The following is a 19,526-nucleotide window of genomic DNA, read 5'->3' as shown; positions in this document are numbered from 1 at the left end:
TTCTTCGCACAACGAGCTAAATATGAACTTTCACTGTAGATTTCATATATTATAGATAAATTAAAACAACAGAAAAAGAACAAAAATGACATCTCCATTGGAAGTCTCTATAAGGTATTTCTTTTGAATCCCCACACAATCCCTGTTGCCTAGGAGTATGTCTACTCTGCAATTAGATTCTTATGGCTGGTCCTTGCCAGGTGACTCAGACTTGCGGGGCTTGGGCTAAAGGGCTGTTTAATTGGGGTACAGATGCTCTAGCTGGCATCCGGGCTCTAGGACCCTGGGATAGGCAGGGTCCCAGAGCTCGGGCTCCAGCCTGAGCCTGAATATTTACACCACAATTAAACAGCCCTCTAGCGCAAGCCCCACAAGCCTGAGTCACCTGGCAAGGGCCAGCCATAAGTGTCTAATTGCAGTGTAGAAATACCTTAGTAGTCAAGCGGGTAGACTTCTTGCATATAAAGGTACAACTTTTAGATAATATTTTCACCTCAGTACACGTAATACAGAATCATAGCAACAGGTAACACAGGAAATGCTTTCTTCTGTACTGCTCTTAGATGTGGAATGCCCTCCATACACTGATGTGTAAGGTATACAACCTATGCTTTTCTAAATCACTTCTCAAGTCTCACCTTTGTTGTCGCACCTTCAAGAAACCTGCCAACAAATGATGGTTAGGTTTGGGAAAGGGTAGATGTAAAAGAATGTATATTTGTACATTAAAATTTGTGTAAGCCCTGTGGTCTGAAGCTCTACTGGATAAGGACCTGTTCCCATCTGTTGGTGAACAGACAAGAGAACAGCTCCTGAGAGAGTTTTGTTTGCCTTCACTTTCTACCCAGAATTCCTCCAGCAACACTTTGGAAGTCACTATAACTATACTCAAACTCAGAATTGGTTGGGTAATAAAACTGAACTGAAAAAGATGGTTCTTGCTTTGTGGCAAGGAACACATCCCTTGTAGTAAGTATCCTATATGCTACTGGCTTTCTGCTTGTGAAGGTTTTCTCCTATTGGCAGGATGATGATGGTGCGTAGGTACCATGAGTAGCAAGTAGAGTATGTTTATTTTGGATGTTTCTTTATCTTTATTATTTGTAAGAATGTTTGATACTATGCTTTAGCTGCACCTTGGACTCCATTAGGAAGCTAGGTTGTGTGCTTTCATCTACCATACAGCAAGGTGTTTCTGTGCTGGAAACATAGAATTTTTTAAGCTTTAAGAGAGCTTTGAAATCCCTCAGTTGTCTTGAGGCTTTCTTGCTTTCTACCTTGTTGTTCTTTGAAGAGCCATTTAATTTGTAATGTTCTTTATTTGTGTGTTTTGCTATGTTGGATCCAGAACAATAGAGGGTTGCTTCTGGACTGACCTATTTTTAATCAGACTTTGGAGGACTGTGGATAGAATTTTGATTGTGGAATATATCATTCTGCTATCTGCAGAATATATTTTGGCACTTCCTGTTTGAAGATGCCAGAAAATTAGCTTCCTTGTGAAAAGTATCATATATGATCCTTTATTCATCCTCTACTAAAGAAATTGTTGCAGATGATATACTGCGGGTTTAGCAAGTTGTTCATAAATAAATGCATTCCTTAAATGACTTTGACCCATTTTTAGGAAAGAATGTACCAAATAATATGTTGTGACAATTGGTTGATTATTCCTGATTGCTTCCTTTTTCCTTTGAAAGGTTGCTTTCATGTGCATATTAATGTGTGAATTCTGTGTGCTTTGCAACACAAATGATACCAAAAACTACAAAGCCCTTTACTGAACTAACTACCCAAAATTTCTAACAAAAACATGAAAACCTATGCTTTCTTACCCTTTGCTCTAAATTGGGGGAAAGTATAGCTGCAGTTTCTGATACATTAAAAAGACATATCAGTAGCCATACATAAAAAATAAATTCATCATAATAAACACTCAAGTACTCACATTGTTGTAAAATACTTATTAGCTTTTAATGTGTTTTAATTTTCATGTTTTCTTACTTTATATGTTATCTATATGTTGATATTTAGGCTCATTTTTACACTTAATAGGAGGTTAGGAATTATTGGGTGAGGTTCTTTGGTTATGCAGGAGAGAAGACAAGCTGATCATTATGACCATTTCTGATCTTAAAATCTATGAATCCATGAATGACTCTGAATCATGCATTTATGCACATAAGCAACACTACTTAGAATAATCCCATTAACTGTAACTGTTTGTAGGATAAGGGCTATAGATCGCAAATTCCTTTTCTAACACAACAAAATACACGTCAATACCCATCATCTCCCAAACCCAACCAATTCAATAATCCATTAATCCTCATTTGATTCAAATATTATTTTTTCTATCATATGTAATAAAGACTACAGTTCACGATGGGGAAAAGAGTACCAGAACAACACAGTCTTATATAAATTCAATCAGAAAAGCATGCAAAATATGTTATCTACATTAAGCCAGCCTCTGTGACTCTCCTCAAATATTTAACTCTAACAAAATTGATTTACAGTGTTCCTGAAGAAAGATGGGTAAATTTTAGTTATAAAATGCTCATATTGGGCCATGCTGTATTATCTTTCCACACACGTTTCAACTTTTCCCTCCACAACTTCCTGAAAACCTTTCAAAATCCAGTGGGATTCTGTCCATCTCTAGCAAAAGTATACCACCCAAAATTATTTAGCATTCTTCATAAACACTAAGAAGATATTTTATGTTCCCAAAATTTCAGATTTATAGTATCAAATCCTCAGGTTCTTCATCAGATTTTACTCATGCTATATGCAGGCTAACTCCAATTCAAACCACCCATCACTGCGGCACTGAAGGCTGAAATTACACTCCTCTGCCTCTGATCCAGTCCTAAAATTATCAGGTCCAATCTCTGCTTTCTTTTTTCCTTAATTAAGAGCCTACAGCTTCCCTTTTAAATATACACTTGAGTGGGTAAACTGATCACTATGATTAAAAGGTTGCCACCAATTTTATCATCAGCTACAGTCTTTGGAGCATGTGAATCAATGACCGCAGGTCCCTTGACATTTTAGGAGGACCACGGATCAGTTTGCAGCTCTCTCCCAAACTGCCACTGGTAACACTAAGGTATTCACAAGCTCCTTCTCAGCCACAGGAAGAAACAGCTCAATAGCATATGAAGCAGTGTGGCGTAGTGAAGTAGGCACACACCTGAGAAGAAGGGACTCCTACTTCCTGATCCCGAGCTCTGACACATGACTCCCTTTGTGGCCGTAGTCAAGTTATTTCACTTCACTACTAGTCCCTCAATTTCTCCTTTTGTGAAATAGGAATAATACTTAACTCATATGAATGAAGGTAAGGTAATTAAGGGCCTGATTGTAACCCCCTTACTCACAATGTAGAGGGCCAGAAGGAAGTCAATAAGGTGACTTGTATAAGTAACCACTCAGCTACAGGATTAATGGGTTATCATTCTGGCCCTAACTAATGTTTGTAGAGTGCTAGGTAAGTGTTAGAATCCATCAGAATGCCCACATAACTATCCTGTGCCTAGAGTGCCCTCCAGTTTATTCAGACACTTGTTGCTTGAAAAATATTGCAAACTACAAAAACCCCAGCACAAGTTTCTAAGATCTATGTAGCTAGAGTCTGGGAGAACCTACATTTGCCCCATAAATACTTCTGGGATCCAATCCTGCAAACTTATTCTACGAGATGTAATGCTACTGATTGAATTCAGTCAGACTATGCAGTCGAGTGAGGGTTTGCAGGACCATGCCCTTTATGTAAGTTTGAGGGTGTATCCCAAGAATCCTCTTATTAAACATCCCCCAAATCTTACAGGTTTATATATAATGGTGAGGTCAGGGTGGACAGTCATCATTTATCTTTGGTGTAAAGAAACAGCAACAAATTTTTTACTCACTAATCCAGAAATGCTCTGCTCAACCAGCCAGCTCTTCTCTTTATTTCGAAGTGAGTTTGACTAGACCTTAGGAGTTAGCCTGTAAAGTTAAGTATGTGATAACTCTTATATTTGACCAATTACTGAGCTGCCTGGTACTATATATATTTTAGCAGAACACTCCAAGAGAGTGAATAAAGCTTCTAATATAGATGAATTGTGGGAGCCAAATCAGAAGATATATGATTCTTTTAATTTTCATAAAAGGCACATCGTTTCCTTTGCCTTTTTCACATTTTTTATCCTGATTGGAAATAAAGTAAAAAATAATAATCATTGTCTTTCCAAATTGCAATTAGGTTGCAAATCTTAATGGTAGATGGCAGAATTCTTACTTTCTGATCCCACAATATGACTTATACAATTATTAATTGAGATGTGGCATTGCTAGGCTGAGGGCGGGGGGAGCCTAAATTTGAAATATTTCATCATTCAAAGCAACAAAAACATCCTCTAACATATCAGCAGTAAGCTTCAAACTATTTTCCAGTTAATCATTTCCCCCAGTTTCTCCCCAAAGTTGAAAAATTATAGCTTTGTGCATTATTCTTAAAGTATTCTGGCCATCCATCCAGAATGATATGGTCTTTAAATAGTCTGGACTTTGGTTGCTTTTTCATGGGAGCTCATCTCATTTCCAAATCTTTTAATTCTGAAGTATATATAGTATATTTTCCAGGGACATGTGTATGAGTTCTCTTGGTTTTAATTATATCCAATAAATGACTTAGGTCCTGATCAGACAAAGACTTATGCATGTGCACTTTTAAGTCAATAACAATTATATTAAGGAAGGTATCCATGAGGCAGTATATTAAGGAAAGCATGCCTACGCATTTTTGTGGAGCTGGGACCTTAGACACAAACTTGGTGTCTTTTTGTGTATTTCACATGGATAAAGAGGGAGCATGCCTATAAAATATGGCATTGCACCAAAAGAGGAAAGACATTGATTGCCGATGGCCATCCTTGTTCCCAATAATAAATGACACAGGGATGTGAACAGGGAGTAGATGTGGGTTTTGTGTTATAGATAAAGGAAAGCAATCCAGAATTCAGAGCCTTTAACATTTCTTCTTGAACAAACATATGGTTACATTTTTGTGAAAATGTCACTACAGTACATATATTTTTATGAGTGAAAACAGGCCCATAAGATCCAGTTACATTAAGTCAGTTTCCAAGCAAAACCAAGCTGTCTATGAAAAAATGGAGGAAAATGAGCCTTTTTCTGAGTGAACTTTTTCACCAACAGTATGTGAAACTGCCTTTTTGTGAGCTTTTAATGTGGAAATGACCATTTCACTGAAATTGTGACTGAAGAAAAATGTGGAGGGGTGAAATTCTTAATATTATTCTATATTATTTGTATTAACAGCGCCATAAGGAGCCTAATCATGAATGAAACAGTTTCCACATCAAATAATTTATAATGATCTTAAAATAAAACAAAACAAAAACCCATGAAAAATTAGTGAGAAGTTCCACAAATCCAAAATTGTTTATTTCACTCAGCTCTAGTTGATATAACTCTGGAGAGATGGCCCTGATTTGGTTGCAATTAAAAGTGAAATTCTAAGTCTCTTCCAAGTCTCCATTTATACATAGCACACATTCAATACCCAAGCTGCAATTTTCTGCTTAAGGTGAGGCTCAGGACTGGAGTATCAGTTCTGAGCTGCAAGAATAAAATTGCACTGTTCCTACCTCAAGGTAGTGTAGTTAGTTCCAAAGCTTTATGAGCTCTAAAAAAATTATTCAGACATTTTAAAAAGAATAGAATAAGATAAAAAGACACAGGAAAAGAAATCCCTCCAAGAGGTAGATGTGGAGTCTAGAGCTGGGTGAATAATTTATTTTTCAGTTGAACCAGCACAATGAGAAATCAGGGATAATGTTTGGCTCAGTTTAAAAAATCTTTGAAATTTGTCAGGAATTGTAAAACTGCATTTCAGGATAGAAAACTCTGTGTTATATATCCACGTCCCCTTTTGTAACCTTTGGTCCACTGGTTAAGGAACTTTGCTGGGATGTGAGACCCTCCTGAAGCTGTTCTAAATATTCACTAGGCCACAGAGAGGCACTAGCCTGGGAGGTAGCTGTAGATTCAAATCCCTCCCCTGACTTAGGCAAACCTTTTACATATTTATGAGCACAACACCTACTACAGAGAGGGAATTGAGGCACAGCGAGACTAGGGTGGGGCGGGGGGGGCGGTTCTCAAAGATAATTAGGCCCCTAACTCCCACTGAAATCAAGTGACTTGCCCAAAGTCACACAACTGACATTCCTTTACTGGCTCATGAATACTGCTTATGCCTTTATAGTACTTATGCAGATGTTTAACTTTACCTTGATGTCAGTGGCATTTCTTGGATGCTTCAGATTAAACATGAGCATAAGTATCTGCAGGGTCATAGCCTAAATAGTACTTTTTTTATTCTACAGAATACAGCAATCTGCTGAACTCTGCAGTCACTAAACCAGAAATCATATTAATTAAAAACTTACAATACCACTTAGAAACTTATAATTCTGGTAAATTACTGTATTAAGTAAACCATCTTCTGTAATATACATATCTTATACAATCTAAGAAAAATGTCATTTCCACTGTTTTAGAGTCGACAGGATTTCATGGAAACAGCATGTGAATTGATACCATTTTATTATTATTTCTAGCACGTCAATCATGTAAAGCAGAGTTTTAATGCAGGTCATTCCCTCATGTGCAGAAATACATTGTATTATTCCAATACTTATTTTGATCTTTAATTTATTTGCTTTATTTAAAAAAAATAACACTGACACACTGATATGTGTTAATTCAGAGCTGCTGCTAGGCTACTTCTCTGAGGCTTATCAAAGAAAATCATGTTTGAAAGGTAAGCCTTTTTGTTTTTTTAGGAAAAGAAAGAAAAATCAGAAGTCGGCTGCAGTGCTGATGTATTTTTCCTTAAAACCCTATTTGAAAATAATCTCCAGAGTTTTAACAATGGCGAGGATGAAGCTTCAACTAGTTTGTATAACATTTTCAAAGAAAAGTTAGAAACAAAAGAACTGAAAGTCTGTATTTATACATATATATAAATTAACATATGGTAGCCTTAATCCTGCATGTGCAATGCATAGCACATGGTTGGCTAATGTGAGTGGAAGCTACTTATGCCCATAGAGACTGTTAAACATTACAGCCTTGATTGAAAGCCCTCCGAAGTCAATGGGACTCTTTTCACTGATTTCAAAGGGCTACAGATCAGGCTCAATGTGTAGGCCTTTGTGAATTCTATGATTATGTAGCCACAGAATTTTCAGAAGAATTCAGCTCTTGCTACAGACTTGTGCTCCAGAACCTCAGATTTCATTTTTGAAGAATTGTTTCCAGCCACCCTGGTTCCACAAACAAGCTTATACATGACCACCCATGATGAAATAGTGTCTTCGTGAGCTTGGAGACAGCCTGAAACGTGACTACCCCATTCATCTTAAATGGTCATTAACTCTGAAACTTAAGGATGGCGATCTGCAGCAGATTGGAAAATGAAAATGTGAGGATAGCATAAAATAAATTTAATTCAAAATCAATATAAAAACAAATAACACAGTGGCTACTGCACAGACTGTATTGTTCATTTTTATAGGCAGGTAATTAAAATCTTCCATTTCAATTTTTTTCCAGAAGCTGCACTTCCCTCTTTGGCCAGACTCCTGTTACCTAATGGGCCAACAAGCAGCAATTTCACTAATGAAAATTTCAATTTTCCCCATCACTAATTTATTCGTTGTGCATATATGCATAACACCATGCTCTCTGTACTGAGTAGGATCAAACATTGTGTTTGTCTATATTGGTCCTACAGCTTTGTGGGAAATTATAATTGTTTAGTATTTGTGTGAGGGCTTTGCATGGGGGGAAGGAGAAGGAGAAAAAGAGCAGAAGTTAGGAGACAAACAGAGTGTTTGCTGGTGGGAAGAAAAATCCATTTAGTTATCTTTAGCACCCCATAAGGGATGTACTATCTCTTTAAGAATGCTTTTGTGTGTTTGCTAGGACAGAAAATGAAATATCCTCTTGGAGATGGCAAGCCTGGCTGCTGTTTGTGAGAAGAGTGAAGCAAAGGAGTTATTGTGATGTGGAGAAAACCCCAGAGAACGCTCCTTAGGTCCCGCTGAGAGGAAAAGCCCGAGAACAGATTGTGTGCCAGCTGCCTTCCCAGAGGTGGAGCAAAGGAAAAGTCTCTTAGAGAATATTGGTGAGTGAGTGAAAAGACTTCTACGTTCTTCTGAAGTGTGGAATCCATTTGCCCACATTATGAGTTGGTCGGGGCTTGCTGGAAGAGATCCTTTTTACCAGAACCAGCTTTTGGTTCTGTAAAGAAGAATCTCAGCTTTTTCTTTCTTTCTTTCTTTCTTTCTTTCTTGAAAGAAAGTTTTCAGCTCTTTTTTTCTTTGCAAAATAGGACTGAAAACTAATGCAAATTGAAGACTGAGACTGAATAGAATATCCAGCTAGGGTCTGATTCTTATCGCAAGAGGCACCTAAAGATCTCCAGGCCCTCTTTCTTTTTCTCTTTTCCTCTCCCATGTAAGATGAGTCTGTAAAGTTTGTTATCCAAGCAAAGAATCTGAAATCCTTAATCTGGCTCTCTGCAGTACGGTGTGATAATAATGGGAATTGTTTACACTGAGTGCCCCCATTCTTTCAGTAACTGCTGCTGCAAGGGGAACGTCTGTCTTGTGTCCCTCATCAATAAGTGATGCCAAATCTCATTATTTGCTGTTTTTCTTGCTGCTTCAGTTTCTAGAGTCGTATGAAAATCTCAGCTTTAAAAAAAAGTAAACTTCTAGTCCTCACGTTTGAAAATAAAAGCTTGTGATCCACTATGACCCCCAGATCCCTTTCTATACTACTCCATCCTAGGTAGTCATTTCCCATTTTATACATGTGCAACTGATTGTTCCTTCCTAAGTGGAGTACTGTGCTTTGCATTTGTCCTTATTGAATTTCATCCTATTTACTTCAGATCATTTCTCCAGTTTGTCTACATCATTTTGAATTTTAATCCTATCCTCCAAAGCACCTGCATCCTCTCCCAGCTTGAGAGTTGTCTCTTAAATCATCACCCTAGAAGCTCATACCTGCCAGTTTAACCTATATGCTGTGCAGTAGAATAATTTTATGTGTGGTAATATTTAGATGCCATATGCACTCATCCATACTATTTTCCCTTATCCTTGGAGAAAGAATGGTCCAAGGAAAGTCCTTGTGTATCAAGAAGCTAGGATGCCGGCTTCTCCTGTGGAATGTGGTTGAGTTGAAAAGCCTGAATCAGAAGTTGCTATATATAAGCAGAGTTGGATTGGGATAGTACTTGAATAGAAGATAGTCAAATAATTTCTACTATTGGTGTGGCAAAGAGTGGTGTTGGTTTTCTATTAAGTGATATATTTCTTGCTGAGTCACAACTGGACCATTGCCCAGCAAGAAGGTAGGAGTGCTGTGCTGTTGAGGATGCATTTTGGTTGAGATTTAGAACCAGAGACATGAATGGTTTTGTGATCATTAAATATCACAAACCAATTTTTGTAAGAGTTGGGATTGACCGTTGTGTCCAGAACAAATTTAAACTTGCAAAATAATCTTCTACATCCAAGTTCGTCCTCTACCTTACAACATGACTTAAGCTATATTTTTCCCTCCATGAACTAAAATATTATGTAGCTTTCATGCTTGTTGATAAATTACTGCTATATTCATTCCAGAGATGTCTGCATTTCAGAGGTGGATGAAGTAATCTTTGTTTAGGTTGTTGAGCTTGTTAAGTACTTTGCATGATCCTTGGGATGATTGTAGACATTTAACATATATTGATATTATCCTCTGGGGACAGATGCTAGCAGACTTCTGTTACGAGCTAGTGTGGATTCTATATTCTGTGTATTATTATAATGACATCTTCCTCTTACATAGTGTCAAACACTTATGCAATAGCACAGTCAAAGAAAAAAATGTTCTGTATAGCTTCACATTCATCTAACTACTGGATCTAAAAGAAATTGCAGTATGGTAAATATTCTTTTGTTTATTAAAATGAAGAGGAGTGTAGTAGTGCAAAAGAAAAAGATTACAGATCTGCTAGTTTCTTTTTTTTAAAAGGCCATGAATTAAATGAAGTATGTACAAGCCTGTTCAGCATAACTAGCACTGCCCCTTCATGCTCAGTCTGGGAGATTTATGCATTGTCACAGCCATTGCCACATCTGCCACTCTTATAATATGGTGATGGCAGATGCTTAGCCAGCAGTTCCTACTGGGTCCTGGTCCTACTGGGGCTGGCAGATGGAAGAGCACTCTAGGGGGAGTCTGGAATCTAGTCCCTGTTACTATGTTCTTCTTACTTGATCATGAGTAAAGGATGATATAAATGTAATAGTGGCACTATTCTCAGCACACTGCCTAAGCAACCGTACACCTCATTAGGCTGCATGAAATAATGCAGATGCTGCAAGTACTGATGTGTTATTTCTTTGGCTGATACAACCTTTTGTGCACTTATACATACTATGGCACATTAAATTTCAGTCACTAGAAGCTGTTGTGTCCCTAAATAGTGGCTTCTCTTTAAAACAAGGTATTGCGATTCAATGATGAGGTCCAATAGCTACAGTGTGAGCTTTATTAATCATGCCTGCACTGTAGAAGTATTCACACAGCATCCAATAACCACCTACGGTCCTGCCCTGTGTATTCATTGGAGGCAAGGGGAGAATTGTATTCCTAGATCTGAATCCAAAGGACACTGTCTGCATGTGGGTGCCCTCCCCCTCAGCTATGCAGGTAGGGGCCTCAGCCAGCCCCAGGGCACATTCCCCTGGACCCTGCAGTAGGCACTTCTCTGATCCCAGGATGCACTTAGAAGGATGAAGTGGAGGCTGGGTAGCTTGGGGAAGGAATGGATGGCCTGGAGGCAGAGTCCAAGGGAACACACATCCCTCAGCTGGCTCCACAGAGATGCTCAAGACAGACTTAGGGCTATATTACCTTCTTGTGGAGCCTCCTTTCTTGTAGTGATCCCACTGTAAGCAGGGTGAGTCACTGGGGCACTTGCCACCAAGAACAGAAGGAACAGGGTATTAGGAGCCAGAGCCACTGTAGAGGTACAGGAACTCCACACTGGTGATCCTAGCTTCCCATTGATTTCCTGGAATCTGCAAGGTTTAAGGGGCAGAACGTTGGCCTATTCCAGGGGGGACAAATCCTGCCCTCAAAGAAATAATCCATGAGGAACTATGTGAAGGGATCTTTGCAGAGATTTCTTCCCTCTTAGACCCCTCAGCAGCGTATGCTATCGGAAAGAATGAGATAGTCTCTAGAATGGATTGTATTCTGTAGCCATTGTAAAGTCCTGGTCTGGTATCTGGAGCCACTGTTTCTGATAGCCCATTGTTTCCTTCTGGTCATCTGGCCTGGCCTCTTCTCTGTCCTATCATATAATCTCCCCATTGTTAATGTTAGAGCTTCCCTTCTGAGAGTTCCTGCCATATGGAGCAACCACTCTACGTCTCTGTGCCTCATTGTTTCTCCATTTCTTCCAAGTGACAGGTGAAAACAATTTTTGCTCCATTGCCTATATCCTTAAATTATAGCAGAGGCAGAGAGTCATTTTCTCAATAATTGTATTATTTATTTCTGCAAAAATTTTGAAAGACTCTGTGAAAGATAATATACAAAATAAAGCTGAATTGTAAAAAAGGATTCCCTTTGAATGTAAACTAAAAAATGCTCATTCTGCTTAAGGGGAAAATAGTATAGTGAGCCTGATTCTAATTTCATTTATACCAGTCTGAATCAATAATAATTCTCTTGACATCACTAGTTATACTAGTGAAAATAAGGCCAGAATTGGGCCCCTTTTTATTTTTTGTAAACAGGCTACGCAACTGACCCTTAAAACCTGTTCACTACAGGACAATACCCTGTGCAATTTTTTATACAGTGTACATAGCTCCTCAATAGTTTAGCTAACTACCTTGGTAACAGAGGAAGTTACGACGTCTCCTGGAACATAAGGACATTAGTCGCATCTAATTTCATCTTGGACCACACAATGCAATTGCCCTAATGCAACAGACTGGTGTTTCATCTTGTCCCTTCTCAGGCACTTCAGAGTGAGGTGCAAAGACACCTCACAATGGACAACTGTACAATGACCTGCTCAAAAGAAAAATGTCATCCTAACCCTAAACAGTTAGTAATTGGTTGATGCTCTGAACCATGAATATCTTTATAAAGTTGTATCTGTCTGTATGACTGTAGATGTTCTCACTATCAATATAAATGACTAATCCTTTCTAGAATTCCATTAAGATCTTGCATTCCAAGATATCTAATGGCAATGATTTCCACAAGTTAATTATGGGAAGGTATGGGTCCTTTTAACCAGTTTTTTAAATGTGATGCCCTTCAGTTTCATTAAAAATTCCTCTACTTTATAAGGGAATGTAAAGAATCCCACAATTAACCTTCTCTATACCACTCGTTTTACATACCACTACTCTGTCCATACATGTCCCGTCTGTTCGTCTCCCTGCAGACTAAACAAACTTCTTTTCAATTTCTCCATATAAGAAAACTCTCCATAGCTCTCATTTCTTTTTATCATTTGTGGTTTTGCTTATGTTTTCTATGTTCTTCTTCTTCTTCTATATCTACTATAGCCCTTGAGATAGGATGATGAGAAATGAACACAGTGTTTAAATATCAATAGTATATGACCTTTAGTATATTGTCTCTGCCACACTACATACACACTAATATTTTGTTTGCTTTTTGTTCCATGATTATGACTAGACTAGAGGCACCTACTGTAAACACCAGAAATTTTGGGAGAAGAGATTAAAATAGATACGTCTATTTTAACCAGAATCCTTAATGCTGTTGACAGGTGCACTGTGGTTGAAAAATGCAGTCACAGAAGTTCTTCTTGCTCTGCTGTAATCATAATATCATCCAAGTAGATAAGCATCCTGACTCCTACAGAACTCAGGAGCAAAACTACTGGTCTCATAATCATTGTAAAAGCTCCTGGAGCAATCTAGAGGGAAAACTACATTACTCTGTATTGGTATAATACTGTTTTCCAAGAGAACCTTAGGAAATCTGGTAATTTGGATGGATGGGAGTGCTGATACAAGCTTTGATCAAATCTCTCTTGGCCAGAAAATGCACACTGTAAACTGTAATTTTTAACTCCTTGAGACAATCTTCAAGACAGATACTACCAAAGAACCCTATGAGCAAAGAGTAAATTTCCGGTCAGTTTCTTGGGATAGGTACTTTCTGGAAGATCTATGAGAGAGCTTGGGAAATGGGGAGTGAAGGGGAGGAAAGGAGAAGGAGGTAGGTTAGGAGGACTCCGAATAAAGTTTAATTCCTTGGTTTGCCTTAGACAAGTCACTTAGACTGTCTGTGTTCAGTTCTCCATCTATGAAATGGGATAATAGCACTTGCCTACATCCCAGAAATGTTGTGAGAATAACTACATTAAAGGCTGTGAGCTGTCCAGATACTATGGTGGTAGGGAGCTATATAAGTAACTTAGATAGACAGAATGCTCTGGGGATAGTTGGGCTCCACAACCCATTGGGCCTGGGGCGAGTGCCATATTGCAATGTTTCTCTGTTAATTTCTGACTCTGTCAATTTACATAACTGTCTTTATGTAAACCCTGACCTTTGAAGCGAAGGCCTTATTGACAGCAAATGTAACTCTTTTCTGCTGAGGCTTCCAAATAACTTTCACTGTCCTTATGAAATAGCTGGGTAGTCATCAGAAATCTGGAGAGGGTTTAACTTTTCAATGGGGGTGACAGCCTGGGTACACTTGGATAAACCAGCATTGCCAAATCTCACAATGTTATTGCAACTCTAGCAATCTTGGGTATTGGGCTGTTGGGGTTCTTTTGCCTGTCTTGTGAAAACATGATGAAAGGCTGCCAACTCCCACAAATTCCCTCACTCAAAATGGACACCATTTCCTGTTGTTATAATGGGGCTGAAGCCAGCAAGATGGCCATCACTTCAATTAGGCTAAAGCCAGGCCCATGGGCAAATTGGCTGCCACTTTATGGCTCAGAGGGCTTCTTGGAATTATTAACAATATTTTAAAATATTACTTTGGGAAATCACCAAACACTAATTTAACCATATATCCCTTAATTAAATCCAAACGCCAAATAGTACTTATACAATTGATCTAAACTTGTCTAAAAAGTCTAAATAATAAGCATTTTACTACATACAAACAATAATAAAATATTTTATAAGCAGTTGATCAAGATACTTACAAACAGGCTAAACCTAGAGGTGCTTAGAACCATATCAGTTGGTTCCAATGTGGTCAGGCAGGTATTAGCAATGAACCCTTTAAGAGATTACTTTTTTACGCCTTTCAACAAACAAGTGATGTCATGGCCAGGTACTGACTTCAGCTAAAAATCAGTTTGAGATAGCTCACCCTTATTTCAAGTCTCAATCCAGATAAGATTTACAACTTCCTTTCTTCCCAAAGTATTTCCTCCCCTCCTTCTTGCTGTCCATCAGTTCTTCCATTGCACCCGGAACATCCACGATGATTCTGAGCCAATAAAACTGGACAGCTGGAGTGCATACTGAGCGCCTTTACAGATTTTTCTGGGACATCTACCTCAAGAAAGGAATGATCCTGGGAAAACCTGGACAAGTAGCTGCCCTACTTGCGCTGCTCTGGTTTCACATAGGCATGAACACTGGTGTGTGGGTTGAGAAGGGCCATATTGGCTCATTTTAAGACAGATTGTCTTTGTCTTATTCAAAACCATCTGCAGTCACCCCTATCAGTCAAGCCTTCTTTTTAGAAACTTTCTCTTATTAGTTATTCTTTGAACCAGACATTCTCTGTACTTCATTTCTTCTGGTCTTATGACTTAACTATTTTCAAGGCCTTCCTTCTACTTGCTTGGCAGGGCCTTTCTTTACAACACCTATATATTTCCTTAACCAAAGTTAAGCTAACTCTAATTCTTTAATTTCATATTTGTCCTACAGGGCTGGACAGGAGACAGAGACTGTGAGGAGAAGCAGACACTGTGAAAAGTAAATGGGGAGAGTGAAGAGAAGCTGGGAACTGGGGAGAGCAGGAGGCAGATTTAGTAGTTTCAGGGGGATGAGGTACAGAGGTATATGGGGGCAGAAGAGAGGCTGAAATCAGTGCATAGGAGTGGAGTGGAGTGGGACAGACAGAGGAGAGAGAAATATTGCAGCTCCCACAGCTGGGACTTATTGGTGAGTTAGGAAACCTCTCTAACTGGGAAAGGCAATTTTGCCAACTCTCTCAATTGATTGTGAGTCATGGGATTTTAGTGCCTGCAGGAGTTGTTGCACCGGTGCAACAAGCTCCTTTATTCCCGCAATTTTCAGGGCTGAGCATGTGGGCAGAGCGCGGTTCGAGAATCTCTGGGCTGAGGACACAGACCTGGCCTGCCACTGGGTCCTGTCCTCATGCATGGCCCTAGAGTAGAGAAAGTAGGGCTGCCACTTGTCCAGGTTTTCCCAGGATCATCCCTTTTTTGAGGTAGATGTCCCAGAAAATCTGTAAGGGCGCTCAGTATGAACTGTCAGCTGTCCAGTTTTATTGGCTCAGGATCAACCTGGATGTTCCAGCTTTTTGTACCTCACAGGTAATGGCAGCCTGAAGAGAGAGGGGCCTGGGGTAGTAGAAGGCAGGGGAGAGGAAACTCAGGGAAGTGCTGTGTCTGGGACCCTGGCAGAGGAGAAGCCTAGGGCACTGAGAGGCAGAGAAGAGTTGCTACTAGTTCAGGACAAATATAGGGGAACTGCCATCCATTGCTTATCTTAGAGGTGAGGAGAGAAAGCTCCATCTGAGCAGGCAGAGGGAGGCATGCATTTTTGTGTGCATTAAAGGTTAACTTGTCAACCTGAAATTATCACACAATCTCACACACACACACACACACACACACACACACACACACTGGCAGATAAATAGAGGAGGAGTTAAAAGTAAAAAAAGAGAGCAAAAAAGATTCTTTAATTTTTTTTTTATCTCATGATTTTTGTGGGTCTGACTCATGATTTTTGATCTCTTGAGGTTGGCAATACTAAATTATTTGCAGGTCTCCCAGAGTAACTTCTTTACTCTGAGACCTAGTGGTGAACACTTCTTTCAGTTACCTCAGCATCAGTATGGAGTTACTTCATTGAAAATAGTGAATTGACTTTAGGTTTACCTTGAGCTAACCAATCAGAAATTGGCCTTGTAACTCTAAGCCTGTGTGGATTTCCTCCACTAGAGGTAGGGCAGTATCCTTGTCTACCGTTATGGCCTGGTCTACACTAAGCGTTTAAACCGGTTTTAGGAGCGTAAAATCGATTTAACGCCACACCCGTCCACACTGAGAGGCCCTTTATATCGATATAAAGGGCTCTTTAAATCGATTTCTGTACTCCTCCCTAACGAGAGGAGTAGCGCTAGTATCGGAATTACCATATCGGATTAGGGTTAGTGTGGCCGCAGATCGACGGTATTGGCCTCCGGGTGGTATCCCACAGTGCACCACTGACTGCTCTGGACAGCAATCTGAACTCGGATGCACTGGCCAGGTAGACAGGAAAAGCCCCGCGAACTTTTGAATATTTCCTGTTTGCCCAGCGTGGAGCTCCGATCAGCACGTGTGGCGATGCAGTTAAAAATCAAAATAAAGAAAGAGCTCCAGCATGGACCATGCGGATGTGATTGCTGTAAGGGCAGGCAAATCTGTTTTATCAGCGCTCCGTTACAGAAGACGAAATTCAAAATCATTTTTTAAAAATCTCCAGACAGACGCCATAGCAGGGACTCAGCGCACTGCTGCGTGACAAGCATAACGGAAAGCCAAAGAATCAAATGGACGCTCATGGACTGGAGGACTCAAGCTATCCCACAGTTCCTGCAGTCTCCGAAAAGCATTTGCATTCTTGGCTGAGCTCCAAATGCTTCTAGGGTCAAACACAGTGTCCGCAGTGGGTCAGGTCATAACTCGGCAATTTACGCACCCCCCCCCCACCCCCAGAAGTGAAAGGGAAAACAATCCTCTCTTGACTCTTTTACATGTCACCCTATCTTTACTGAATGCTGCAGATAGATGGGATGCTGCAGCATTCAATACCAACATCCTTGCTCCCCGCCGCCCGCCATGGGTGGCTGATGGTACAATATGACTGATATCCATCGTCATCATCAGCCTATTGGCACATGGGGCAGTGCAAAAGGACTGGTAACCATGCCGACTAGCATCAGTGAGGTCGATCAAGGGCGCCTGCTCCTAATTTTTCTTGGTAGATGGTGCAGTATGGCTGGTAACCGTCTTCATCATAGCAACAGGGGGCTGAGCTCCATCAGCCCCCACCCTTCATGTGTAAAGAAAAGATTCAATTGCCCCTGGACTAGCAGCAGGATGCTGGGCTCCTCTCCTCCACACTACTTAATGTCCTGTCTGGACTATCATAGCAGCTGGAGGCTGCCTTCCACTCATTTCTCACTAACAAGTCACTGTGTCTTATTCCTGCATTCTTTATTACTTCATCACACAAGTGGGGGGACAATGCTACGGTAGCCCAGGAAGGCTGGGGGAAGAACGGAATCAACAGGTGGGGTTGTTGTAGGAGCACCCCCTGTGAATAGCATACAGCTCATAATTTCTGCAGGATCTGACACAGAGCAGCTGTGCTCTCTGGTTCTATGATACAGTGGTTCTCTAGTACACTTGCCCATATTCTAGGCAGGACTGATTCTATTTTTAGATACCAAAAAGGAGGGATTGACTCAGGGAGTCATTCCCAATTTTGGCTTTTGCGCCCCTGGCTGATCTCAGCCAGGGGCACTTATGACAGCAGCAAATGGTGCAGTGCAAAAGGACTGGTAACCATGATCATCTTATTACCAATTTATGGTATGGTAGATGGTACAGTATGGCTGGTAACCATCTCTGCTGTCATGCAAAAGCAAAAGCATGCTGCTGTGTAGCGCTGCTGAATCGCCTCTGTCAGCGGCATCTAGTACACATACGGTGACAGTCACAAAAGGCAAAACAGGCTCCATGATTGCCATACTATGGCATCTGCCAGGGCAATCCAGGGAAAAAAGGCGCGAAATGCTTGTCTGCCGTTGCTTTCCCAGAGGAAGGAGTGACTGACGACATTTACCCAGAACCACCCGCGACAATGATTTTTGCCCCATCAGGCACTGGGATCTCAACCCGGAAATTCCAAGGGACGGGGGAGGCTGCGGGAACTATGGGATAGCTACGGGATAGCTACCCACAGTGCAACGCTCCAGAAATCGACACTAGCCTTGGACCGTGGACGCACACCACCGATTTAATGTGTTTAGTGTGGCTGCGCACACTCGATTTTATACAATCTGTTTTGCTAAACCGGTTTATGTAAATTCGGAATAATCCCGTAGTGTAGACGTACCCTATTTGTGCTGGGCCAGGCATTTGCACCAGATCTGAAGAAAAACACAGTTTAGCCCTCTGACACCTACTTTATAACTGACAGGGGAAGGTGAATTTTTGTTATATATGAGCACAAAACTGTAGCCTGCCTGCCATTGGCAGTGACCGATTACTGAGTCTGGTATGTAGCAATTTGGTTACAATACATTATATGATAAGTTGGGCCTTTTTTCTACAGATACGTGTCTTTCACTGGAGAAAAGTAGTGTAGGAAATACAGAGCATCGCTAGAATTCTTACAGTAAGGTCAACAGTGTGGGATTATTTGAAGGCAGGCTGCATCTCAGGCCTGACGACCTAGAAAGGGCCCCTTAATATAACATTTAGAAAGTAATTACCATGTCTCTTTTTTAATGTATAAATTAGTTATTCTAAAGTCAGCCCAATTACCTTCTCTTCAGCGGTAGAATCTAATTCCTTTTGGATGTTTTTATTCATTTCCTTGAGCCTCCTTCAGGCTGATTTCTGAGTTTAAGTCTAATTTTTGGGTTTGGGGATATTTGTTTTAAAAACTACACAATATTTATAGCTTTCAGAATAGCAGATAGCATGGCATAATGAATCGAATGTATAATTGCATATTTCTACAATATGTGGAGGAAAAATACAAGACATTGGACATATATTAATATATAATCACTCCTAGTTTATAAATCACATTTAGGAAGACAAATACAAATGCTTTTAAAATCATAATTGTGTACAAGTTATATGTGTGTCTATAATATGCATAATCGCTGTTATGATATTATTAACATCTCTTGGGCAAATTTCTGTAAAGAAATCCAGTGCTTCCATTTCAAATCCTGTGGATTTTATGGTAGATCAATGATGTTTACTTGAAGTAAATTTGATATAACTTCAAATGCCCAGTACAGTTTTAAAACAATTTTATTAGGTTTGCCAGGAGGACAGTCTTGATTTAGATGAGTCTGCTATAATTACTACAAGGGAAGAAAAAAAAAGCAAAATATACTGAAATTTCTCAGCATAGGACACAGCAAAAAGAGAGATGATT

General features: G+C 39.9%; 1 protein-coding gene across 1 annotated transcript in view; it reads left to right on the top strand.

Annotated features, from left to right (window-relative positions):
- Positions 1-7,468: 7,468 nt before the first annotated feature.
- LRP1B (LDL receptor related protein 1B) overlaps positions 7,469-19,526 on the top strand; it is a 1,288,869-nt gene continuing 1,276,811 nt past the window's right edge. The window contains exons 1-3 of the mRNA XM_045032831.1: positions 7,469-7,501; positions 7,595-7,598; positions 8,093-8,206. Of these exons, the coding sequence (XP_044888766.1) occupies positions 7,469-7,501; positions 7,595-7,598; positions 8,093-8,206 (151 nt within the window). The remainder of the gene's footprint in view (positions 7,502-7,594; positions 7,599-8,092; positions 8,207-19,526) is intronic.

The sequence above is a fragment of the Mauremys mutica genome, chromosome 10 (assembly GCF_020497125.1).
Source record: "Mauremys mutica isolate MM-2020 ecotype Southern chromosome 10, ASM2049712v1, whole genome shotgun sequence".
NCBI classification, from domain to species: domain Eukaryota; kingdom Metazoa; phylum Chordata; order Testudines; family Geoemydidae; genus Mauremys; species Mauremys mutica.
The sequence above is the reverse complement of the archived record's forward strand: the minus strand, read 5'-3'. Positions and strand labels throughout refer to the sequence as shown.